The 23,982-nt window shown below is 34.2% G+C and overlaps 4 protein-coding genes across 5 annotated transcripts; 1 reads left to right on the plus strand and 3 right to left on the minus strand.

Moving 5' to 3' along the window:
• Positions 1-1,178: 1,178 nt before the first annotated feature.
• LOC134273116 (cell division cycle protein 20 homolog) lies at positions 1,179-4,024 on the minus strand. Of its 2 annotated transcripts, none has more exons than XM_062755302.1 (8): positions 3,750-4,024; positions 3,532-3,624; positions 3,160-3,365; positions 2,788-2,885; positions 2,487-2,700; positions 2,259-2,384; positions 1,930-2,116; positions 1,179-1,436 (listed from the first exon to the last, which is right to left on the minus strand). In XM_062755302.1, the coding sequence occupies exons 1-8, from the start codon at positions 3,994-3,996 to the stop codon at positions 1,324-1,326; spliced, it is 1,284 nt and encodes a 427-aa protein (XP_062611286.1). In that variant the 5' UTR covers positions 3,997-4,024; the 3' UTR covers positions 1,179-1,323. The 2 variants fall into 2 exon arrangements, with proteins under 2 accessions (XP_062611286.1, XP_062611279.1); XM_062755295.1 differs by having other exon boundaries at positions 3,532-3,645.
• Positions 4,025-6,941: 2,917 nt separating this feature from the next.
• LOC134273133 (small ribosomal subunit protein eS21-like) lies at positions 6,942-9,827 on the minus strand. The gene is made up of 6 exons (XM_062755314.1): positions 9,776-9,827; positions 9,457-9,518; positions 7,856-7,919; positions 7,654-7,725; positions 7,181-7,236; positions 6,942-7,010 (listed from the first exon to the last, which is right to left on the minus strand). Exons 2-6 carry the CDS (start codon positions 9,504-9,506, stop codon positions 7,001-7,003), a joined length of 252 nt encoding a protein of 83 aa, XP_062611298.1. The 5' UTR covers positions 9,507-9,518; positions 9,776-9,827; the 3' UTR covers positions 6,942-7,000.
• A 415-nt stretch (positions 9,828-10,242) lies between these two features.
• LOC134273486 (ankyrin repeat domain-containing protein 29-like) lies at positions 10,243-18,731 on the plus strand. Its single transcript, XM_062755683.1, has 9 exons — positions 10,243-10,321; positions 12,674-12,784; positions 13,233-13,331; positions 13,645-13,743; positions 13,972-14,169; positions 14,514-14,612; positions 14,764-14,859; positions 15,112-15,210; positions 15,360-18,731. The coding sequence occupies exons 1-9, from the start codon at positions 10,310-10,312 to the stop codon at positions 15,477-15,479; spliced, it is 933 nt and encodes a 310-aa protein (XP_062611667.1). The 5' UTR covers positions 10,243-10,309; the 3' UTR covers positions 15,480-18,731.
• Positions 18,732-19,784: 1,053 nt separating this feature from the next.
• On the minus strand, positions 19,785-23,321 carry LOC134273312 (PHD finger protein 24-like). Its single transcript, XM_062755516.1, has 5 exons — positions 23,016-23,321; positions 20,796-20,978; positions 20,549-20,627; positions 20,255-20,442; positions 19,785-20,006 (listed from the first exon to the last, which is right to left on the minus strand). The coding sequence occupies exons 1-5, from the start codon at positions 23,271-23,273 to the stop codon at positions 19,785-19,787; spliced, it is 930 nt and encodes a 309-aa protein (XP_062611500.1). The 5' UTR covers positions 23,274-23,321.
• Positions 23,322-23,982: the final 661 nt, after the last annotated feature.

The raw sequence follows: 23,982 nt of genomic DNA on the forward strand, positions 1-23,982 counted from the left end.
ATTCAAGTTTGTTCAAATCATGACCCCCGGGGGTAGGGTGGGGCCAAAATGGCCCATCAAAGTTTTACATAGGAATATATGGGAAAAATCTTTAAAAATCTTCTTCTCAAGATCCATAGGAACAGGAAAGATGAAACTCATGTGGAATCATCCTCAGGTAGTGTAGATTCAAGTTTGTTCAAATCTTGACCCCCGGGGTAGAGTGGGGCCAAAATGGTCGATCAAAGTTTTACATAAGAGTATATAGGAAAAATCTTTAAAAATCTTCTTCTCAAGAACCACTTGGCCAGGAAAGATGAAACTCAGGTGAAATCATCCTCATATAAGGTATATTCAAGTTTGTTCATATCATGACCCCCGGGGGTAGGGTGGGGCCAAAATGGCCGACTAAAGTTTTACAATAGAATATATAGGGAAACATTTTAAAACCTTCTTTTTAAGTACTTCAAAGCCATGATTAGTAATATTTATATGAAATCATCCTCAGGTAATGTAGATTCTAGATTCTAGTTCGTTCAAACAATGATCCCCAGGGAGGTTAAAATTCAACCCCCCCCCCCCCCCCAACCTCAGTGAACTTTCAGTTCTGATCTGATACGTGCTTTTTCCTAGCCGATGTGATCCGGTGAGCGCTGTGGCCCCTGGGCCTCTTGTTTATCATTATGTCATATACGTATCTTTATAAGTTATGATAAGCAAAATTTAAAAGATCTTTCCCTTTCTTTAATTACTGTATATAAAGATAGGATTTTTCTGTAAATCACACACTTTTTAAACTCAAAGTTTTGCGAAAGTTACGCGTTTTAAAGAGAAAGTTTTGCGTTTATTCCCGAGATATATTTTTTTACCTTTGAAAATAAACTCAAAAGGTTGTATGGCATGTCAAACCTTGTAATGTTCGATCTTTTCAATTTGTATTGTATAATCTCCCATTTGACATTGTGAAGTGCTATGGCATGTCATGATATTATACAGAAAATTTGCGAAAATACAAACTTCAAATCTGCGTCCAAGCCACTTTAAGACCACTGAATGAATTTCTTACGGTTCTTTTCGTGACCAGAGACGGGTATAGTTAAATAACCTTTGTGTCCAGCCAAGAAATTTTGTCACAGAAACATAGAAGGATACTCTGTGCAGACACAAACTTTGTTAAGGTAAAGATCAACAAAGAATAATGAACATGCACTAATTTTTAATACGTAACAATTATAACACAGTAACTATTCATATTTACAAATTCAAACAGCTTTTAACATGCTCAAAACAATCAAAATGTTTTTGTAGAAGCTTTCTTGATGCAAGTCTCCAAGGTAACCATTATCATCGGATCACTTGATTCAGAGCGAGTGGCGACGAAGATTGTTTCCGGTAGTTGTCGCGATTTTCCGGAAAACATTCCCAGATACACATCATTTCATCTACTCCGGCGGAGGCTGCAGAAAAATCCATAATACCTCCTAATTGTCATAACATGGCAATAATGTATACATTTATGATAAAATAATAACAAAGGAAAGCATGCAGTTCCACATTGTGATCAAATAAAATTCTAATTGTTTCCCAGGAATAAACAAGTGATAGAGAAGAGGAGAGAAAGACGGACTTTCTTGTCCTCTATTAGAAAAAAATCATGCAAATTCGTAACTTTTTTCATTTATGGAAACCAAATGACATAAGAGTGCATTTTCCCTCAGATCAAACCGATACGCACGAGTAACTACAAATATGGCGATACTTGATAAACATACAAGTAATATGAAATACCACCTAGCCTAAAAGTACAGACATGCTATGTAGAACTTTCTAAATTTTTGAATCAAGAAAATTGTGAAAATAGTGATTATGTTAGTAGTGACAAAATAGAAATATATAAATGCCAATGGAAACACGAGTATTGTCTTATTAAAGTATGAAGAATATGATTACCTATTGTAGTCCCATTAGGACTTAGCGTCATGTGTAGAGGGCGTGCTAAGTGCTGTTGAAGTTTTGCAAGGGGTTCGAATTGAAATCTTGACATCCTCCACAGCACAATGTCGTTGTTTTCTGGTGTTACTGAACCGTGACTGGAAGCAAGTTCTTGGTACTCTTGTGACCACAATAACCCACACACCTAAAAAGATTTCAAAAACTTTTATAATAAATCTTACAATACAGTTTTATGTATCTGTCGTCATAGTTTTGATGATTTCTGTCGGTACTTCCGTATCATAGTGCAAGATTCTATGACATCTGCAAACGACTTTTTTCCAAACCTGAGATTTGGTTGACATTTTCGCTATCAGTTCCCCCGTGTGAATCTGCCACAGTTTGATGTACCCATCTTGTGCTCCCCCTCCCGTTGCTATGATACTGCTTCGCCATGGACACCATGCCAGCGCCTGCGCATTTCGTAAAATAATTTTATCTAAAAATGTTCCGAGTTTAATTGAATTTTTGGTCTTGAAACAACTTTGCCAATCTTGTTGAAAAATTTAATAAACCTTAGCGCATCCACTGTGTGCTTTAATCGTCCTGAAGCAATGCTGCGCGCGCAGATCCCACAACCGCACAATACCCCCGTTACCACCCGTCACCATTTCGTGAGAATTACTGGACAGTGCCATACCACAAATGTCTAACCCCCGTCCAATTAGTCTACCAGCTAAAACAGGACATCTTAGATCGTACTGGCAAACTCTCCCTTTGCGATCTCCCCTGAAAGAAAAAATCTTAGTTGTAGAGTGCTTATTTTTAACCCCCCTTTCTCAAATGAATTTCCATACTTCAATTAATAATACTTGCGTGTAGATTTCGTTGTTTCTCCATTTTATCACACTTATTGTAGTCTTCTCATCTACGTTCAAATCGTGTATTATTTTTTCCATTTCAGGATCGAAGACCTTACAGAAGGATTTAAAATGATTTAATCAAACATAAACTCGAATAAGTTACAAATAACATATATTCAAAAAAATCAAAAGAGACGTTTTCTTTTTAATTTGAGTGATTGTCTATATGGGATGTGATATGAAAAAATGTTTTCAATTTTTTTTTAAACGTTTGTTTTTGTAATTCGCTAGAAATATATACTGTGATTATTTAACATCTTTTGAGAGTTTTAAAACTGTTTGCAAGATTGTCCTCCTCCCCAAGACGTTGCAATGTCATGTGTACCTTCAGATGACCCTGGTTGTCTCCAGTTGCCACCAGGTAGCCCTCGTTGTTCCAGCAGACAGCAGACACATAATTAGAGGAGGTTTCATCCTCCGGGACGATGTTAACTTTCTTGCAAACCTTTGAATCGACATCCCAGATGTATGTTGTTTGTTCTAAGGCAACTACAATCTTGTTGGAACGTCCCCAGTCAAGGACATTTGTGTCTGAAGTGACAAATTTTAATAGAGTGACTAGACCAAATCCTTCAAATTGTCTGGAATTCAACTACATTTGCATGAAAAGAAAGAATATAAACTGCCAAGAGACAGGAGATTCATTGTTCATATGGCTTTGCAACAGATCTGAGAGATTTCCTAAATTCCTACTTACAGAAATCATTTCGAATTTTTGGCATATCCAGTATATTTTTGGGTGATGTGACCACCTTTCTTCTCATCTTCCTGGAGCATATTTTGGGGCAACCTGTGGGTGACACAGAAGATCCTGAAGATACATGCATTGTATACAATTGTCATTTCAGATCCTACTTTACCACTGGCAGCATGCAAAAATCAAAGCCTTATTGTCTAGAAAAAAAATTAACTTACTCTGTGAATCCGGACTTTGACATGGTGCTATGGGCAATACTCGTTTTTGACCCGGAGAATCGAGAATTTCATCGAGAACATCACTGTAAAGCAGCTGATGGTCGTTGCCCCAAAGTGAGTGGTTCTTGGTTTCGCTGGGTGGACTCATCACCCGGGCGTGGGCCACATCCACATCTAGGTGGGGTCGATATGGGATAAAACGGTCATGGGTGTAAATACCGGGAGAACACAGCTCAGTGGCGGCCATTACGTAGCATATTCCTCTTATTAATTCAAAATCACTCATGTGTAACGTTTTGTCTTTTTCGAGCATATTCTAAAAAGAAGCTAAATCGTCAAAAAATGGAAATCGATGTATTTATTTACCCACAGAAAACTAATTTCAATTGTAGAAGGGAAAAAGAGTCAAAATAATATCAGTAAATTCATCGGATTTTAATTATAATAAGAACATTTTATGAAGTTTCCGATGCATTGTGGCTATCCGGAATATCATACGAAGTCTCTGTTCAAATAAAATTATTTGGCGTTACGCATCATCGACATTCTGTCAAGAGTACCCAAACTACTTTGTGACCTAACAGACTGGCCATGGGGTATCATGAAATACCACCGAGTACCAGAGGAGTCAAGCGCCCCATCCCCCCATTTTTTCCAAACATTATTTTAATTGTTGAAAATGTTTATTAAAAGGCTGGTTCCCCCTCTAAACACAATGGCATTTCTTTGTTGCAGCAAAGAGGAGTCAGAGTAATGTGGTTAAGTGTGCATGGAATTTGGTTATAAAAAACAATGAATTCTAACCCGACCCTACCCCTCGAATTTGCCCTATTTCCTTTTTAGCTCACCTGAGCGAGGATCAAATGATAATTAGAAATACATGTACTTAAAAAAAATCTTTGAAAGCCTCCTGACACAGTGTGGATTCAAGTTTGTCCAAATCATGTTCTCAGGGGTAAAGTGGGGCCACTATAAGTGAAATTTTCCATGGCTATATATAGGAAAAATCTTTAAAAATGTTCTCAAGAAAGGCAAAGCCACGAACACTCGTATTCATTGTCAGGTAGTATTATATAGATTAAAGTTGTTCAAATCATGGTGCGCGACAATGGACAGTCAAAGTTTTACTTATTATAAGAATACTTAGGAACAATTTAAAAAAAAATCTTTATCTCAAGAACAACACAACAATGTTCAGTCATATTTATATGAAAGCACCGTCAGGTATGTAGGTTCAGATTTGTTAAAGTCATAACACCCCCCTCGTCTTCGCTACCCCGTGGGTTATCATGGGGGCCACAATGGGCAATCAATGTTTTACACTGGAATAAATAGGAGGAAAGGTTGTTGCTAGGTATTGTAGCTTAAAATTTGTTCACATCATGACCCCAGAGGTTAGAAGAACTAATATATTTTACATGTGGAATAAATAGAAAAAATCTTCTCAAGAAAAACGAGGCCACAATTCATCATATTCATGTGGAAGCATGATCAATTAGTGTAGATTCAAGTTTGTTCAAATCATGACCGGAGCTACAATAGGCAATATTAAAAATTAACATAGGAGTATATGGAAAGAAGAATCTGCTGATGAAGAACACAAATGACCATTAGTTACTCAGGTGAGCGTTTTGGACCATGGGTCTCTCTTTAAGGGGATCTCTAATTAGACCTCCAATAACAAAAAAAATTTTATGTGTACATTACAGAAAAATACTTATTAACCTTAACCAAGAATTATCAAAACTATCAATAAAACAAGTGGCCCATGGGCCATAGTGCTCATCTGAGTAGCTTCTTCACCCGATTTTGACCCATTCTACCCCTAGGAGCAATTTAAGTGGCGTAGCATCGTTTTTGAAAGTGGGGGGGGGGGCAGCCGGAGAAAAAAAATTTTTTTTACTTACCTGAAAAAGTTGACAAGCAAAAAAAAAAAAAAGAAGAAGAAGGGAAAAGTTGAAAGTTGCCGAAAGTCGAAAATCCTATTTCGTGGGGGGGGTGGGGGGGTTAGAGGCTAACTTTTTTTCAATGTCAACTACTTTCAGTACCAATTCTAATACTTCATTTTCGGTACATCACTAAAACTGGGGGGGCCAACCAGGTTTTCAATTAATATTTGCTATAGTATAGATAAGGTTGGGAAAAAAGTGGGGGGGCCAGCCCCCCCCCCCCCCCCTGTTGCTACGCCCCTGAATTACAAGTTTCAGCTTTTCGGACCCAGTGGTTTTTGAGATATTTTTTTAAATAACCCACTCTATTTTTGTCTTTTCTTGATTATCTCCTGTTGTAAGGGGACTTGGCACTTCAAAGTTCTTAATTTAAACTTTTATTCAACCAAGGATACTTTATACCAATATTAATTATATAAAATAGGCCATTTGATGTTTGACAAGCTTTGAATTTGGCTGTGATGTGTCCGTATTTTGAATTATGCATTTTTATACCCCCGCTCCGAAGGAGAGGGGTATACTGTTTTACCCTTGTGTGTCTAGCTGTCTGTGTGTCTGTCCGTAACAAATTTTTGTCGCAGTTTTCTCAGCAACTACTCATCGTAGATGCTTGAAATTTTAACACAATCTTCTCTGGGGCATGCCATACGGTGGGATATAATTTTGTTAAAATCCGATGTCAATTTTCTGTTTGACTGTGCATTTCATACATAACAAATTTTCGTTGCAGTTTTCTCTGCAACTACTCATCGCAGATGCTTGAAATTTTAAACAATCTTCTCTGAGGCATGCCATATGGTGGGATACATTTTTGTTAAAATCTGATGTTAACTTCCTGTTTGTCTGTGCATCTGTCCATTTCATATATGACATATCTTCGTCACAGTTAACTATTCATAGCAGATGCTTGAAATTTTAGTACACTCTTTGTTGAGGCATGCCATATGGTTGGATTAATTTTTATATCGATCTGATGTCAACTTCATATTTTTCTGTGCATCTGCCTGTAACTGAACTTGTGTATATTAACATGAAATAAAAGTGCTTATTTACATCAGAGCCGGGGTATCACTAGTGAGCATTGGCTCACAGATTTCTTGTTCTTTTGGAATTGCTTCTGCTGGAATTGATTTTTAGGCAATACGTTTAGACCTAAAGAATGGCCTATTTTGGGTGTTTGCTTTTTATCCATCTGTAAATGCATTCCCTGATTTCCAGTATAGGAAAAAAAGAAACAAGAAAATGATGTTGTAGATGTGTTTATTCATAGAAGTTAACAACACCAGGCAGATCACATTCTCATCAGAAGTTCCTGTAAAACAAACACAGATTCATCATTATTGTATGTTACTCTTTAGGAATGAAGTTTCATAGAGGGATTAATTTTTTTTGGCAGTAAAATATCAAATGATTATCTGTTTTCTATAAAGAATTTTCACAGAAAATATATTATATACATAAGTTGCCATAATATTTTCTTACTGGGCTATGAGGTGATCTCTCTTTGCCAATCGGATTAGGGAATCATCAGATTCTCCCTGAAAGATAAAAGAATTCATTATAAAGGGAGAAATGTCCAACCTAAATGACTCCAAAAAACGTAAATAAGAGTACTTCAATGTTGATTATCACGACTTCATTATCAAATATTTAATTCACATTGTATTCACAATAAAACTTATTACAGCCATTGACAATAATAATAATGGCATTATAGTCTTTTCATCTAGCATCAACAACAGTGATACTGACAAACATGAAAGGACTAACATATGCAATATGCAGTAAACAACTCTTTGTCGAGATAACGTATGGAAAATGACAAAAAATAGTCAAATTCTGATGGTGAAACTGTCTATAAATATTTACATTCAATACTATATTGAACAATCTGGTACAAATGATGTTAAGAGTAATGTTTTAATCAACATTTCACCATATTCTGTTACACTTACCATTCTTCTAATGTTTCCACAGATGGCGTAAGTTGTGTTAGATCCAGTCATGCGGCCAGTGCTAGGATCCACCTGAAATTTTAATAATCACATATATATCAAAGCATCATAGGGACATTTTAGCACTGTTTGATTCTGATAAGTACCTCAGGTATACTAGTACAGTCAGGTTTATTATTAAACTACATGCACTTTAACTTACATCAGCAATATTGATCTGAATTGATGCATGGTCCTTTGCTGCTATGATTCTGTTGCTTGCAGAGCTGTAATGTAAGATGATTGTTACTTAAGTTTTTACTTTAGAAAGAAAATAAACACAGCTAACATAATTATTTAAAACAAAATCATGCCATATTTGAAACATAAACATTGCTTCTATTTTATCATCTGTTGAGACAATTGAGATACAATGAAATCATTCAACTCAAGCTGATAAAGGAACCCATCATTAACCCTTATAGTTATAAAGGTAAGGCTACATAAATCATAAAGAATAGGTGGACTTAAAGCCCTATTTTGGATCTTTCTGCAACTACTCTAACAAGTTGAAAATAAAGTGAATCCAAAGTATATTACAAGCAATAGCAAGAGCAACGTCTACATAGTTATTTTAGCTAGAACACATATACAAAAGCAATGCCTTGTTGCCATGAATCAAAATTGAAGCAACGATACATTAGTGTCCTCTTCTGGAATTTGACATGCACCAGAGTGGTTTTTCGGTCACGCTATCAATATTCTTAGGAAGCGGGGCTATCGATCGGTGTCATTGTTGACATTTCTCTCTCTGTGTCTCTCTCTCTAGAAATTCCAATACGTGTTTGGCATATTACAGCGATGTCATTATGATTTCTTTTTAAATGTGAGGACACACAAAATTAACTCAACATTTAATGTGCTATATTCTGAAAACGGCAACCACACATAGTGATATACATTGAGGTCAGGTTGAAGAATACAATGTAACTGTTTCCACCCAGGTGGACATCACGTCATGAATTGTAATATTTACATACATGCCAACTTTTGAAAATTTTCTTGGGGGAGATTTCGCGTAACGACATTTTTCAAAGTTCTAGATTCGTGGCATTTTGTTGTGAAACTAATATTTTATCATTTTTTAAAAATACCTATCTTATTCATTGTGGACACATATTTATCTATAATCTTTACCTCTTAAAGTGTTTTCTTCTCTATCAACTTCAACAAAAACACAATTTGAAATTTTACAAAAATTCATTTTTTAAATCAACAATAATTATTTAATACAGAGATCAACATAACCCATCCCTGCCCTGAGCAATAAGATATATTTACTTTAAATTATTTTATATTAATTTAGAAGGTCAATCGAAGTCGTAACAATGGAAGTGAGAAGTTTGTTTTGAACATGTTTTTTGTTAAATAAGTGTGAGCGCATGTTTGTCGGCTCTTCTCCTTTCAATATGACATTATTTTGTTCAATATACAACTACAGTTTTTGTAAGAACGGCCGACAAACATGCGCTGACTATGTATACACACAATGAAAAATGTGTGACCCTGATTATCTATTGATATTCAAGAAATCTTCAGGCATCATGCCTTCGAGATTTATTTAGTTTACCCCGAAAAGAGCATCTTAAATTCACATCCGTACCATAAATACACAGTTAAGATATCGAGGGTTTATATGATGGGAAAAAAATAACATTTTATGGAACTTAAATTTACAGCATTTTTTCTGGCCACTTAAGTCCACCCATTCTTTGTAAAATATTGGGGACATCCAAATAATATGGAGTAAAGAAAATGACCCACCATTTTCTAGGGATGTACATATCCACAAATTCTCCTTGATCGTTCTGCATAGTGACAGCTTACTACAATGTAAAACAAATAAACTTCAACCTTGGAGCATAAACAATAAATGCACATCTAAAACATTTTTATAACCCCCCCTTTCAACAAGCTTTTTTATTTTGTATTAGACTTATATACAGACAGATATTGACTGAAAATGAATTTAAAATAAAGGCATATGAGATGATGTTTGTATGTATAAATACTTTACTGGGCGTAAAATGATTGTATATGGCGAATTTAGGCAATATGTAATTTTATAAATATAAATACACACGACTGCAATGGCTGTGAGAGAAAAGAGGAAGCACATGGATATGTCATTTACCCAGAATTCATAGAATATAGGGGGTGGTATATAAATCCATACTTTCTATGTAGCTATCTAAATTTCATAAAATCATTTAATATGTTATACATGTTAGCAAAACAAATTAAACATTTTTTTACTATCTAAGATGTTCTTTAATAGTCGAAAAGATTAAAAAGGGTATTTTTATAAGTTTGAAGATTAGATTTTTGATATTTTCCCTCAAATTTTATTTTGTTAACACGTTCATGGTTGTGTCTCTTTGGAATAAAATCCTTGTAATTTATCTCCGTTGATTTAAAAAAAAATCACAAATAATTTAAGCTTTTATAAAAAAAAATCTCTGAGTAGAGTAACATTAACTTAACATGATCTTTCCTTCTTCTTTTGACATAAAGAAATTGTACGATTTATCAAATCTGCAAAGCGTTTCGGCGATGATTTTCATGATCAGTTACACGTTTGTCTGCAGAAGTTGAAGAAGTTTCGATTCCCCCAAAGATGTCGTTAAAGGTTGGTGAAAATCTACCCAACTTCATCATGTACTTGCTTTACAAGAATATTTTATTTTTTTTTCCGAAAACGCGAAATATTTTAAACTGTGCAAATACACATGAAAAAATTAAACAGTTGGAAAGTAACGGAATTCAGCAATGTAGTCTGTTCTGTTTATGACAAGGCACTGAGGCAGTTGAAATTCTTCTTTTTTTTTTTTTTGTTGTTGTTGCTGTTGTTTGTCAGATGAGGCTTTAGAAGAAAAGAACATTTGGATAGCTTTAGAGAATAACCCCAAATCGACCAAAATGATACTTTCATAATTTACTAACTTTGAGATAAAATTCTTATCAGGTATACATACTGTATATGATTATGATATATACTGTAAGTCTGCATATATTTTGATAAGATGAGTGAAAGGTGCCTGAAGGCAAGAAATCATAATTCTGTCATGTTTAAAAAATCATCAGTCTACAGTCTTAACAGCATTGCAATAATCATGATAATGATAACGGAATGCTTTGGTGATTATAGGGTTGATGTGATATGTTAAGCCAACAAGGGTTAAGAACTTAAGAAAATGGAAAACAACTTTGAAAAATTAATAAACTCAAAATATAACATTGTCATTGACATTCATATCACCCACACTGCAATCATTATGGCAGATTAACTTGAGATTTTAATTTTTGAGTACCATCAATTGTAGAAATGAGTTTCTTTTCACATAAAATTTAAGGCAGTTTTTTGAGTTAGAAGACTTTATCAATTTCTGTCACTAATGTTCATTAGACTGTCCTCCTGGCAGCTGATTAGATTTGAACAGACAACATAACACATGACAACGAAGTAAGTTTCAGATAAGACTGCCGCTGCTAATATTGACACAAACAAAGTGCTCTTTTAACATGTTTAATCTTCAGAAGCACATTTACTTAGTACTCTTTATTGTGCCACCACCTGGCTCCAAGACCATAAAACTGAGAAAAGACTTAAATCAAAATTTCAAACCAATATAATAACTTGTGAAATAATATTAATACATGTAATCAGTCAAAATATTCATCAGTGATCATAGAATTAAATTTTTCAAAAATTTGCACTTTTTAAGCAAACAGCTCAAGATACCGTATAAGTAGAAATTTTAGCGAGGATTTAATTTTTGCATTATTAGCGAGGCCGTTGAAATTGCTAAAATTGAATATCGCTAAAAATAAATTGTGTTATTTGTACTAGCTTCTTTAGTGAACATTTTTGAAATAGTTAAAATTACTTCTCGCTAAAAATAAAGTACCAGTTTTTAAGGAGAAATCGCTAAATTTGTGTCTCGCTAAAATTTCCACTTATACGGTCATAAAAATCAATATTTTGACTTATTTTTATTATCAGTTTATTGTCTTGGGGCCTGTTTTACTTGCCTTTTGAAATCTGAATACATGTTTTCTTAAACCTTATGATTTGTGTTTAAAAATGTTTTGAAAAAAATGAATTGTGAAAAAAGTATTGCAATAATTCTGAATATGTATCTTATTCTTATTGTGGAGACAGCATATTATTTCAGCCCTACATGCCATACCTACCTATAAGTTGAATAGTGTAAAAGTTCAAAAAGATCTAATAAATGATTAAATCCCCCCCCCCCATCCACCCCCACCCCCAAAAGAGAGAGAGGGAGAGAAAGAGAGAGAGAAACCAATATCTTAATCTTAAACTATAGATTATCTTTTTATTGTGCCTTAAACTAAGTAGTAAACACATTTGAAGCAATGTATTATATTCTTTCTTTCTTTCTTTTTTTCTTTTTACATATTATCGTTGGCAGCTAACTGTAAAGTTTCACGTTATGTCACAATCTAGTTGACAGCTGCACTCAAGGTAAATTGTACACCCCTCCTAACTGCAAGCTTTACGACTGGAACTTTCTTCTTATCCTTGATTGGTTGCTCGTGCAACAGACTATTTTCATATCAGTGTTGATAATTTGAGTTGACCAATCACGTGAATTGTTTACGCTGGATGCATCTGACGAAAAAAATCGTGAAGTAACATGAAACTTTACAGTTAGCTGCAAACGATAATAACATTGATAATAAATCATACAGAGAAGTATCAATTTCAGATTTTCTGTTGTAAAGATTGCATTTTCATTAAAAAAAAAAATAGTTTTTGTATTTAATTTTATAACAAAATATATTGATCTGGGGTTTAACTTCTCTTTGGTTATTTTGGTTAATAAGTATTTACAATTCACCAGACCAAATGTCAAGTAGATTATACAGAATTTGCCAATTTCATATCCTCTGTAGAAATCAATACCTCCCATATATTGTACTCTATATATGTCATTAACATATAATTTTTTTTTAGAAGGAAACTCCATCAGACCAGCAACTTCATTTGGCTGCTTTACAAGGAAACTTAGAACAACTAAAACGTGTACTAGACACCGGAAAAGTACATGTAGACTGCAAAGACAAGGTAGTTATATCATTTTATGGAGCCAGCTACTCTTTTATATATTGTTTCTGGTAAAATTCATAAAGTTAGGACATCACTCTTGGTTTGTTGGGAGTCCAGAAGATATGTTACTGCAATTTGGAATTTCTGATATTCCATGATACTGAGTTAGTATACAAATACTCTTTCCACTCTTTTTGAATGATATGAAGTTTATTTGCCTTTTATTTCTATCAATGATAATTATAAAATATTCAACTTCACAGCAGCAGCCATGGCTGGTTTGACTATTTTGAATATTTATACATATGCTTACATTCGTATTTAGAAATTCAAGTTGTGGTATTTATATCAGACAAGGAAAATAATTATTTGGCATATGAATTTACTATCTTAAGCACAAGGTATACTTTTATAATTGTGGATTAGTGTTTTTTTCAAAAATGTGTTAAATTTTTGTTTTCAACAGGAAGGGACATCTCCATTAATTTTGGCTGCTGCAAACAATCATCTAGACTGTGTAAAAGAACTTCTGAAACAAGGGGCTGACCCTTCAGCTCGCAGACTTGTGAGTACATGCATACCAAGATAGATTCCAGACAGAGAAACAGAATGTCAGATGTAAAATGAGGAAATTTAATTAATAAATAATTTAAATTTATGCATATCTAGCAAATTAAGCAGACTTCTTCATGTATTCATATAAAACATATTTTTCCTGTAATGTAAATTCATAGACTTGCTAAGAACTGTCTTGTTGGGTATTTAACACAAACACAAATTGAAATATGCTATTATTTGAACACTTTACGATTTCCAAATCTTGTAAGACATACACAACCTACATTATATGAATATATAAAGTAATAATTTTGTTACAGACGGGAACCTGTGCATTGTTCTTTGCTGCTCAAGGAGGATTTCTAGACATTGTACGTGTGTTGTTAGACAGCGGAGCCTCCCTAGATCTAGCCAGCTATGTAAGTTATTGTATTACATGTATACTGTGCAGTATTTGTTTGATGTAAACTTGATTCTTGGGTTTAAAGGTTCACCTAGTATTACATTTGCAAGCATCATAACTCACTCAGTTAGAAATTGAATTTTTGAATTTAATCATTTGGTGTGAGGAACATTTTTGAATTTTGCACAGCTACAATTTTGATCAAAAGAGTGTGTTGTGTTGATTCAGTGTGTGTAATTTACAGGATGGAGGGACACCTTTGTTTGTAGCCTGTCAGTGTAATCATTTGGATGTTGTGGAGGAGTTACTCAGTAGAGGAGCGGATCTCCATGCTCAAATGATTGACGGGGCCACACCTCTCTTTATCACTGCACAAAATGGCCATTTACACCTGTTAAAATACCTGATAACTCGAGGGGCTGATGTCAATGTTAAACGACAGGTATCAAACCTATAGATAATAATCATATTCTATTGTTTTTGAAAAATCATGGCTTTCTGATTTTAAAAAATCACTCATGTGTACAGGGTACACTTAAGCGCTAGTTAAAGTAAACGGCAAAAAATATTTATTAATCATTAATTTTTTTTAAAAATTGAATTAAAATTAAGCTTGAAAAGGAATTAATTAAGACTATAAATTTTATTACAATGCACCAGAGAAATTGAACATGAAATTTAATTATATTTGAATGGAATTCAATAATTTCTCTATTTCTTGTTTGGGTCGTTCAATTTAAAAATACTGCTATGACATTTAATAATGTATGATAATCTGTTTTGTAGGATCAGGCTACACCCTTGTGGATAGCTTCACAAATGGGACACACCTCCATTGTTAAAGAGCTCTTATCCTCTGGTGCTGAAGTAGATGCTGTCAGAGAGGTATATAGAGAGCTGTTTCAAAAAAAAAAAAAAAAACTTCTTTCATTTTTTCTGTGAACTTCTAAAGCAAAACCTCTTACAGGACAAGTAATAAAAGAGATGAATTATGAGATGGAGGACTTTCTTTACATAAATGATGTTTTCTTTATAGGATGGTGCAACCCCCCTTTTCAAGGCATGCCATAAGGGCCATTTAGATGTTGCTGAGCAACTCCTTAAACACAAACCAAACTTGGGTTTACTCAAGGTATGGAAGGTTTTCAGTAAGAATGAGTTGTCACATCATGAGGATATTTAAAGGTCCTCTAATGATATATTAAAGTAAATTAAAATTTGAATATTTTAAAAGTTGACATGAGTTTCATATAGGCTGTTTTTCCTGAAGAGAAACAAGATCACTAAAGAGAAACAAAATTAAAGAATTTGCTACACATGTAAATGCCAATTACTGCAAGTTTTTTGTTTTCTATCCTTGCCTGTATTTTATATTTGATTTCAGAATGGAGAGACACCACTTCATGCTGCAGCCCTGTTTGGGCACATGAAAGTGATGAAATTGCTCATGTCTTATGGTGTGGATACAAGGCTCAAAAACAAGGTATGATAAAGTATGCATGTACTTTGGCATTTATACTTCTTTAAACACAATCATGATATCAGTTGCATTTACTTCTTGAAGCAGCCTCCATGAATAATTACCTGAAGGATTATCTGATCATTATAAGGACATGATTCCTCTGATTACAGGAAGGTAAAACTGCTGCAGAACTTGCCCAAGAAGCAGGATATGACTACATTGCCAAATTTATCAACAGTTTCCAAACCAGTCAGGACAGGAAAAGCCCCACCACCCCACCGCCATCTTGATGTGCCAAGCGATAATCTACAAACCCCACCTAGCAAAGCAAGCTTTCTGTTTGTCTGTGATGATTATAAAGGTCCCATGTCTACCATCAGGTGTTTCATAATTACGCAAATTTATGATGGAATCGAAAATTCTTACGAACTTTTTTTCAATGTTTTTTTGTTAACAATTTTCAAAGAAATGTTTACGCAGCTTCATTCTTTTTTTTTTTTGTTTATCAGAATATCACCATTGTAATTTTTAAAGTTCTATTGATTTTTGTATATGAAACTTTATATTTGCAGTTGTTTTTCTTTTTGGCTGATTTTGATATTAATTACTTTTGTTCTTGTAACATAAGCATATCTTTTATAGATGGTAGCTAGAGCAAATTTGAAAAACTAACCAAGAGATGTGAAGGTTATTTACAGACATTGTCAACACTTGTTATCACATGAAATAATCTTGCCCTTATTTTCTTTAAGGTAGATAGGTCAGTATCATTTCGTAGAATAAAATAATATGGTGCAGGCCACCATATCTAGTTTCCGCTGTGATTTAAGTGTCGTTAAATTGTGTTTGTAGGTGTTGATTGGGTTAATATATGTAAAGTGACTGGCTGTTTTCATGAATTTTTGCCAGTGAGTTTTTGTGTTTTGACCTTCATTCAAAAAAGTAGCAAAATACTTAAAGTAATAATAGGAATGAAGTCACAGAATTCTTGAATATTTTCAAAAAGAATCCTGCTTATGTTTGCAATTTAATTTTGACACAATTTTGCAAAAAATATTTAATGTTTTTCAAAATACTCCTAAATCTCCATGATAATCGTATTTATTTGTACAGTTTATTTTAGTAAGAGTCTGAAAAATATAGTGCAATTCATTTTTCGTGTGCTAGTCATAGTTAGGAGGAAAACTGATATATATTTTTTGTCTTTTTTTTTTATAAAGATTAAGTTTTAAATCGTAGAGGTTGTTATTATTGAACAGTTTTGCCTCTTTTGAGTTACCTCATACCTGAGTCGTATTCTAACTTCTGAGATTGTAGAGACTAAGAAATGAGGGATTTAAATTTTATGTACGAGTTGTCAAAATGATCTAAGTTGGTGCATAATAAAGGGTGATATTCCATTGTTGTGACAGGTTTCTGTGTATATCACCCAGATGTCTTTCCATTATATTACGGCTGCCTTGAATGTTGTATTGGTGCTTCCGTGTTGTGTTGTTGACTTGTCGGCATGTAGATATTTGTTTCAGGCAATTTCAATGTAAAGGTAGTAAATATATTTCACAGAAAGTAGACTTAAAGACAATCAGATTATTGTTTAATCAGAAAGGAGATAAATGTTTACAGAAAAAAAGTTTATACATGTTTTTAAAGGATGTCCTTGTGTGGAATAAATTTCTGCACATCTTTTGGAATAAAATGAAATTAATATCTTTTTATGAAACATTGAGGGCAAGCTTAAATCATTAAGCTATGGAAAATCGATAAGCAAACCAAAGTGGAAAGTCAAGGTAGAGAAATGTGATTTAGGAGGATGACTGTTTATGTACAGGTTGTGAATTGACTCATATCAGAATTGTTTGAATACTCTTAACCTCTCTGGGTAATACCATCATAATTACTGAACTTTTTTGTCATAACATATACAGTGAATAAACCAACAAATTTTTGGCATTATTTTGGCTTTAGTAGTAAGGTGAGTTTCAGAGACAAAATATTGGGTTTTTTCTGTAAATAAGAATTTTCACATTATTGAGATGAGGTTAGAAATCTGTTCAGTTGTTTCAAGTAATTTGTTTTAGATTTAATTGATGATGATTAATAATGAAGAATTTGAAACTGGTTGATTTTCTCAGAAACAGATGTATTATATGAATCTATAACAACTGGTAATATAAATGAGACTTGTGTGACTATAGTTATATCATTACTGTAGAATAAGAAGTGCATGTATTTTCTTTCATATTTATTGTATTTTTTATTTGTAGTGGTATGATATATGATCGTTATTTATGATACATTTATTGAATGACTAGTGTCACAACAGTATTCACTCATACATGTTTATGTTATAATATATTCCCCTCATATACATGTATTTGCAAGATATTTTACTTGTGCAGTACAGTTTTAAGATACATGTACATGTAATAGGTGTGCAATATAGTTCCAGCATTTGAAAATAGCAGTAAATGTATACTCTTTCTATAAGCTGTATAATTTGTAAGTAAGAGTACACGATATCTTTTGGTTCAACTGCCTAGGTCATTGGTATGTTTTGATTATCACTGTTTTAATTTGAATGTGAACATTTTGACCATGGAATGAACAGATATATTAAGGTCACTGTGGTACATATTTAGGTCTCTACAAATAACTTTAATTAATTTTTTTTTTTAACTTCACATACTGATAGGTACATTGTAATGTACATGACATCTTGGCCTTTGACCTTGGTATTAGTTGGTGATAAACATTCATTGCTTTTTGGGGTCTTGACAGCCTGGAAGATTGAAAGGTGTAATCACTTTCTGAGTTAACCATGTTAAAGGATTTACTTAGCTCAATTTAGTGTGGTGCATTCTGATTAACATTTATCATCTCCTCATAATAATAAATCTTATTCTAGAGAAATTTCAAGGTTGGCTTTGACCCCTGACCTTGAATTAATTAAGATAACATGTGGTATGCTTTAATCTAGATTTTTTGTTTAGCATGATTTCATTTCATTAATTTATGAATACTTCACAATCTGGCTATTTTTTGTGTTATTATGGATTTTTTTATTTGGCAAAAGAACACTGAGGATTTAAGTTTCTTGGGGTGAAAATAATTTCAAAGAACTCTGTATAAAATAACACAGTGTTCTTCAAAACAATTTCTTTTTCATAGTGGAGAAGAATGCTGTGTCAATACAGTCATTAATGTACATACAATGTTTAAACAATTAGCATTGATTTATTTTGCTATGATGTAGGAAATGGAAATAACTTCAAGTGCATTGCCACATACAAGATTAGATGACCAACCTCAGCAAGTGAAAAATTTGTACGTGCATATTATTAGACATTTTATGAATCTGTGATGTATTATTATAGAACTGGGGTTACCTCCCGTTTTTGAACCGATATTAGGTGTATATAAGCTAGTGTTGTGAGAAAATCAAAACAGACATTTTTACTTACTACTTAACATGTTTTTGTTAGTATTCCTTCTTACAATAATTATGCAGCAAATAAACCTCATTTATTGGCAAAGGCTTAAAACTGCTTTATTTTTCTTGTTTGTTCCCATAAACAAAAGGAGTCTTAGGCAATCAATATGTCTGTTGTGGGGAGGAAGCTTAGAGCATAAAATTTATGTCACAAAAGACACTCGGATGGACAATTGCTGTCTAACTTCCTTTTTTGCCAGATGTTCATACTGCCAATATGGGTGGTATCGACTTAAAGAGTGCATGTATAGTTGAGAGAGATATAAAAAAAGTTTTTGAAATCGAACATTTGTGCAATTAAGGTAAGAATATGAGGAAATTAATCTGAAACACTGTGCAATGAAATGACAGCTTTTTCTATGGATGGCACTGTAGCTTTCTGGTTCTTCTTCCCATTTTTTTTTTATAGAGCAGCAAGCTACAGTTCTGCAGCTGAGGGGATACACGAATGACACAATATCAGAAAAGAAACAATGAAAAAAGGACTTAAATAATTTAATTAATTTCAATATAAATGTAGAGGGACATTTTTAGAAAGTATAAAAATCGATGTCCAATTTACGATTTCTTCAGCGCTTTCCTTGTCCTAAATACGTCATGTTTGGACGTGTGACTAAAATGTATTGAGCCTGACCAAGCAAAAATTCATTCCACGTGACAGTTCTGCAAAGAGAAAAAAAGACGTGATAAACAATTAACATATAGATTATGTACAAATTTAAAAGAATTATGATGGAATATCGATGTTATACTGACCCCAATTCCTTAACATCGAGCGACATGGCTCGAGCTAAAGCATGCTTTGCGTAGGTTTCGCCAATACTATATCGTCTCCTTGAAGATACAAAGAAAACGATAAGCAGTTTGACCTTTATTTTCACAACTAAGTTAATCAAGTTAGAAAAACTTTTCTTTAAAAAAAAATCAGTCTTCAATGGTTGTATTCTTTTATATGTAGTAAATCGAAAGGGGAAAGATTTTCTAAGTAAATCCTCTTTTTAGAAATGTAACTTTACAGAAAATCTTCCAGGAGAAGCTTCACAAGTACATCGTATGGTCCTCAGCTATTCTATGGAACCATACTCAGTATTTTTTTTTCATGATTTTATTTTGAGTTAATAATGCGTGTGAAGTGTCGAAACTTGAAATATCTGTAATAATTTATGAATACTTGCTCTTCAGGTAGGTTGAAACGACCGATATACTCATCAAGCACTTTCCTGGCTTCTAACTCCGATATCCTGCCATCATCATTTGTGTCTAAGTGGGAGAAGGCCATCTTTGCTATCAGAATTTCCTTTTCTGTCAGCAAGTCCACTAACTCATTCTGCAATGCATCAGCATCATCTTACACAGTGCTAATATGTCTTCAAGATTTTGATCACTAATAAAGTTAATTTCCCATTTACAAGTTGATACATTTCACAAAATGCCAAGGCCAAGATTGGATGCAAAAACGCCTATGTGTAATATGTAAAAACATTATTTTTTTCATTTTTTTTTTTTGTAAACAAGCAAGTGAAGTTTTACCACTTTGATAAGTAATTGGCTTAATTTACTTTCTTTTAGTTTTACCTGATTTCTTGAGGAGAGTTTGACTTTAGCCTGGAAATTTAAAAACTCCCACCAATCAATAGTTCCGCTGCCGTCCGTATCAACCAATTTGAATTCGAGATCAAAGAGTTTTCGTTCTTCTTCTGTGACCTGGTGCCCAAGTTGTTTTCTCTTGTATGCGATGAATTCATCAAAAGTAATTTGACCTCCTGCCATTAAAAGAAAACGGAGATATTATCTTAAAATAGTACAAAATAACACTTTGTCAAATTCCTATACTGTATCCACAAATGACAAATGTGCTGAGTACTAAACCTTTTGGGTTGATTTCTTCATCAAAAGTTTCAATAATACTTTCTATCTCCTTTTCAGTTAGTAAGAAACCCAAATCATCCTGTCAGTGAAAAAAAGTTTGTTCAGTAATAATTCTTTTATGACAAGAAGAGTGTGATATACTTTATTATTCGTATGCACGTTTATAAAATATGTAGGCTGTGAGTTGCTTTATTTCAACATTCTTTCCTACTTTCTGCCTCAGATCAACAGAACGTGAAGCCCTTACACACGTAGGACAGCTCCACCCCGTGCTAGTGTTGGCTCTCTCTATGGCGGTTACGTGCGATGGATGGAGATCCTGCATGAGCAGAACACAGTTCTTATGGAACACTCTGTCACAAACGCGGCACGGATACTCGTCTTTAGGGCTCTCAAACTTCTTATCGCACAGCTTACAATGAAGGCTGTCCTGGATATGAAATAAAATGAAATTTCTGATTTTCTTATCTTGCTAAACACATGATGTAACAAAACTGCAACAGCCAGAGAAATGAAGATCATTTACGTTGGAGCTGAAAGAAAGACTCTAAGTGCTAAAAGAACTGGAAAGAGACAAAAGGTTACAGCAGACAGCATACTTAGAGTAAAAGAAAAGGGACAAAAATCTTGGATTAGCAGAAACTCTTGGAAGGTGGTAGATTGATTGTTTGCTTTTTGTTTGACGCCCCTCTCAAAAAAATTTAACTCATATAGAGATGCCCAGAGTACTAGGCAATGAGAAGAAAGGAATACCAACAGCAGTAAAGGACAAAGAGGGCAAGATCCTGAGCAGTCAATACGAAAGAAAGAAAAGTAGTTGATGAGATGGATACAAGCTCCATACAGAGAGAGAAAATCATCAAGGCTATAAAGAAATTAAAGAATGGAAAATCTGGAGGAGATGCTGGAATAACAGCTGAGATGTCAAAAGCAGACACAGAGGCAACATCAATCTATTTGGAAAAACTCTTCACAACACTTTGGAAAAAGAAACCATACCATCGGTTAGAATAAAGGCGTGACAGTGAAGATTCCGAAGAAAGGTGATTGATCGATATTTGATAACTATAGAGGTACATTGTATAATGCTTTTGTCTGTACACAGCCAAGCAAAGTATTCTCAACGATAGCTATACAAAGAATCCAAGATGGAATGGAAAACAGCTGCACGAGGAACATGCTGCTTTTCGAAGAGGAAGGAGTACAACAGAACAGCCAGTAACACTTCGTAACATCATAGAACAATGTACCGAATGGAACTCAGCATTGTTTGTAAACTACCTTGATTTGGAAAAGGCATTTGATTCCAAACATAGTGAAAACATTTGGTCTATCTTGAAGTTCTATGGCAAATAAAATGGTCAGAGTAGTGAAAGTCTTTTCATTCAAGTGTGCAATCGATCCTTGAAGATGGAGAAGAATCAAAATGGTGTTCCAGGTAACCACAGGAGTGAAGCAGGGTTGCACAATGTCTGTATTTTTTGTTGAATATAGATTTTGTTATGAGTAAAACTGCAGAAACAAACCCAACAGGAATAATGTGGAATTTTAAAACAAAACTTAAAGATCTAGACTTCGTGGATGATCTTGCTCTCCTACAAATTCCGGGACATCCAACGAAAGACACAAAGAATAAATGAAATTGCAAGTCAAGCTGGCCTTAGAACAAACATTGAAGAAATCCAAGTGATGATATTCAACTCTGACATGATAGAGCCAGTCAAGACTAATAGACAAAACCTGGATGATGTAGAAACCTTTACTTACCTTGAGGTGTGACAGCAAAAGGAAGGAGCTGATGAGAGCTTTACCAACAGACTGAGGAAAGATAAATCTCAATTTGGAAGGCTCAGAAAAATCTGGAGCTCATCAAAATTTTCCACCCAAACAAATATCAACTTGGTCTTGTCGCTTCTGATGTATGGAAGTGAGACATAGAAAACAACAGAGCGGGACAAAAAGAAGATCGACATCTTCCAGAATGGATGCCTTAGAAAAATTCTGAGTTTGAGTTGGCCTGAAAAATGTCAAACGAAGAACCCCCATCATATATAGATCAAATACAGCCAGAGCGAAAGAGATAATAACGCTCAGGAAGTGGAATTGGATTGGTCATGTACTTAGGATGGAGAGACCAGAATTTGTACCACCGCACTGAAATAGCACAAAGAAGGAAAAAATCAAAGTGAGCCGACCAAACACAATTTGGAGAAGATCAAGTGAACAAGAAAGATTACAGCTGGGTTGGAGAAGCTGGGCGTCAGCGAGGGCAGCAGCCAAGCACAGAAACAGGTGGAGGCAGTGTATTGGGGCCTTATGTGCCAGAGGAGAGGATAGGTGAGATGAAGTGATGCACAAATAATACAAGAAGAATGACCAGTTAGTTCTCTACGCCTTTACATATAGTCTATTAGTGCTGCAGCAAATTGATCATCACTTGTTCTTATCAATGTTTATCATTACCAACCTGTTGCTTTCCACTGGTATCTCTGAGACTGAGGACAGGAGCCGGAGCACTCGATCGCCTCCTGATGTACCACTGACGCACCGCTGGATCCTCCTCTCTTAACTCCTGTTTAGTCCGCTTGGAGTCCTCCTTCATCTCTTCCATAAAGCTATGGAGTTCTTTCCGGATGCTCAGATGATCTTTGCAATGTTTTAACATAGATCCCACTAGCACGGCTTTGGGTATGTATTTCTGCCATGTTACTTGGGGACTGTCCATTGTTGTGTGTAGTAAGTTCAGAATGGTCACGATGGTGTTGTTCTTTGATCGGACTATTCGGACATTTAAAGAAAAGGTTAAGACGATTAAGGATGAGTTATGTGGAGAAAATCTGGGTCTAATGTGTCGAGTGTTTGTTTAAAACAAATTTCTTTTAAGAATTAATTCCGGTCTACGTCATAAATCAAAAGATTTATGATTTATTATGATTGCGACTGCAAAAGCAGCACTCATTTTAAACTAGCAAGTACCGAAAACGCACTGGCCATTAGAAGCAAAAAATTTGGTCATCTGGGACGTCAAAGATTGATTAAATACTGATTCAAGTGGCAAATACTGTTATATATATATATTTTAGTGTATTCTTAAGAAGATCAAACATAATAGATCGCACCCTCAAAAAGATCAATTCCTCCTCCCCACTCACCCACCGCATATATACAACAATCTCTGACTTGAAAAAAAAATTCAATATATAATACAGCGCAAAAAAGAGAGAAAAGAATCGCAGCATAGGTAAAAATTATTTTAGATTAAAAATGAAACAAAGGAGATGAAGCGATTTGTAATAACCCGCCAGATCTTCCCCTATACCGATTTAAGGTATGGCATTCAGCACTAATGAACCACGAGAACACAATGCATTTTATTAAATTAATTTTACTCAAGCATTATCTAGAAATAAGCTAAATTTTAATACTTGAACTTC

This window comes from Saccostrea cucullata, unplaced genomic scaffold, assembly GCF_032062105.1.
Source record: "Saccostrea cucullata isolate Sc308-1 unplaced genomic scaffold, CSIRO_AGI_Scuc_v1 ctg31, whole genome shotgun sequence".
NCBI lineage: Eukaryota > Metazoa > Mollusca > Bivalvia > Ostreida > Ostreidae > Saccostrea > Saccostrea cuccullata.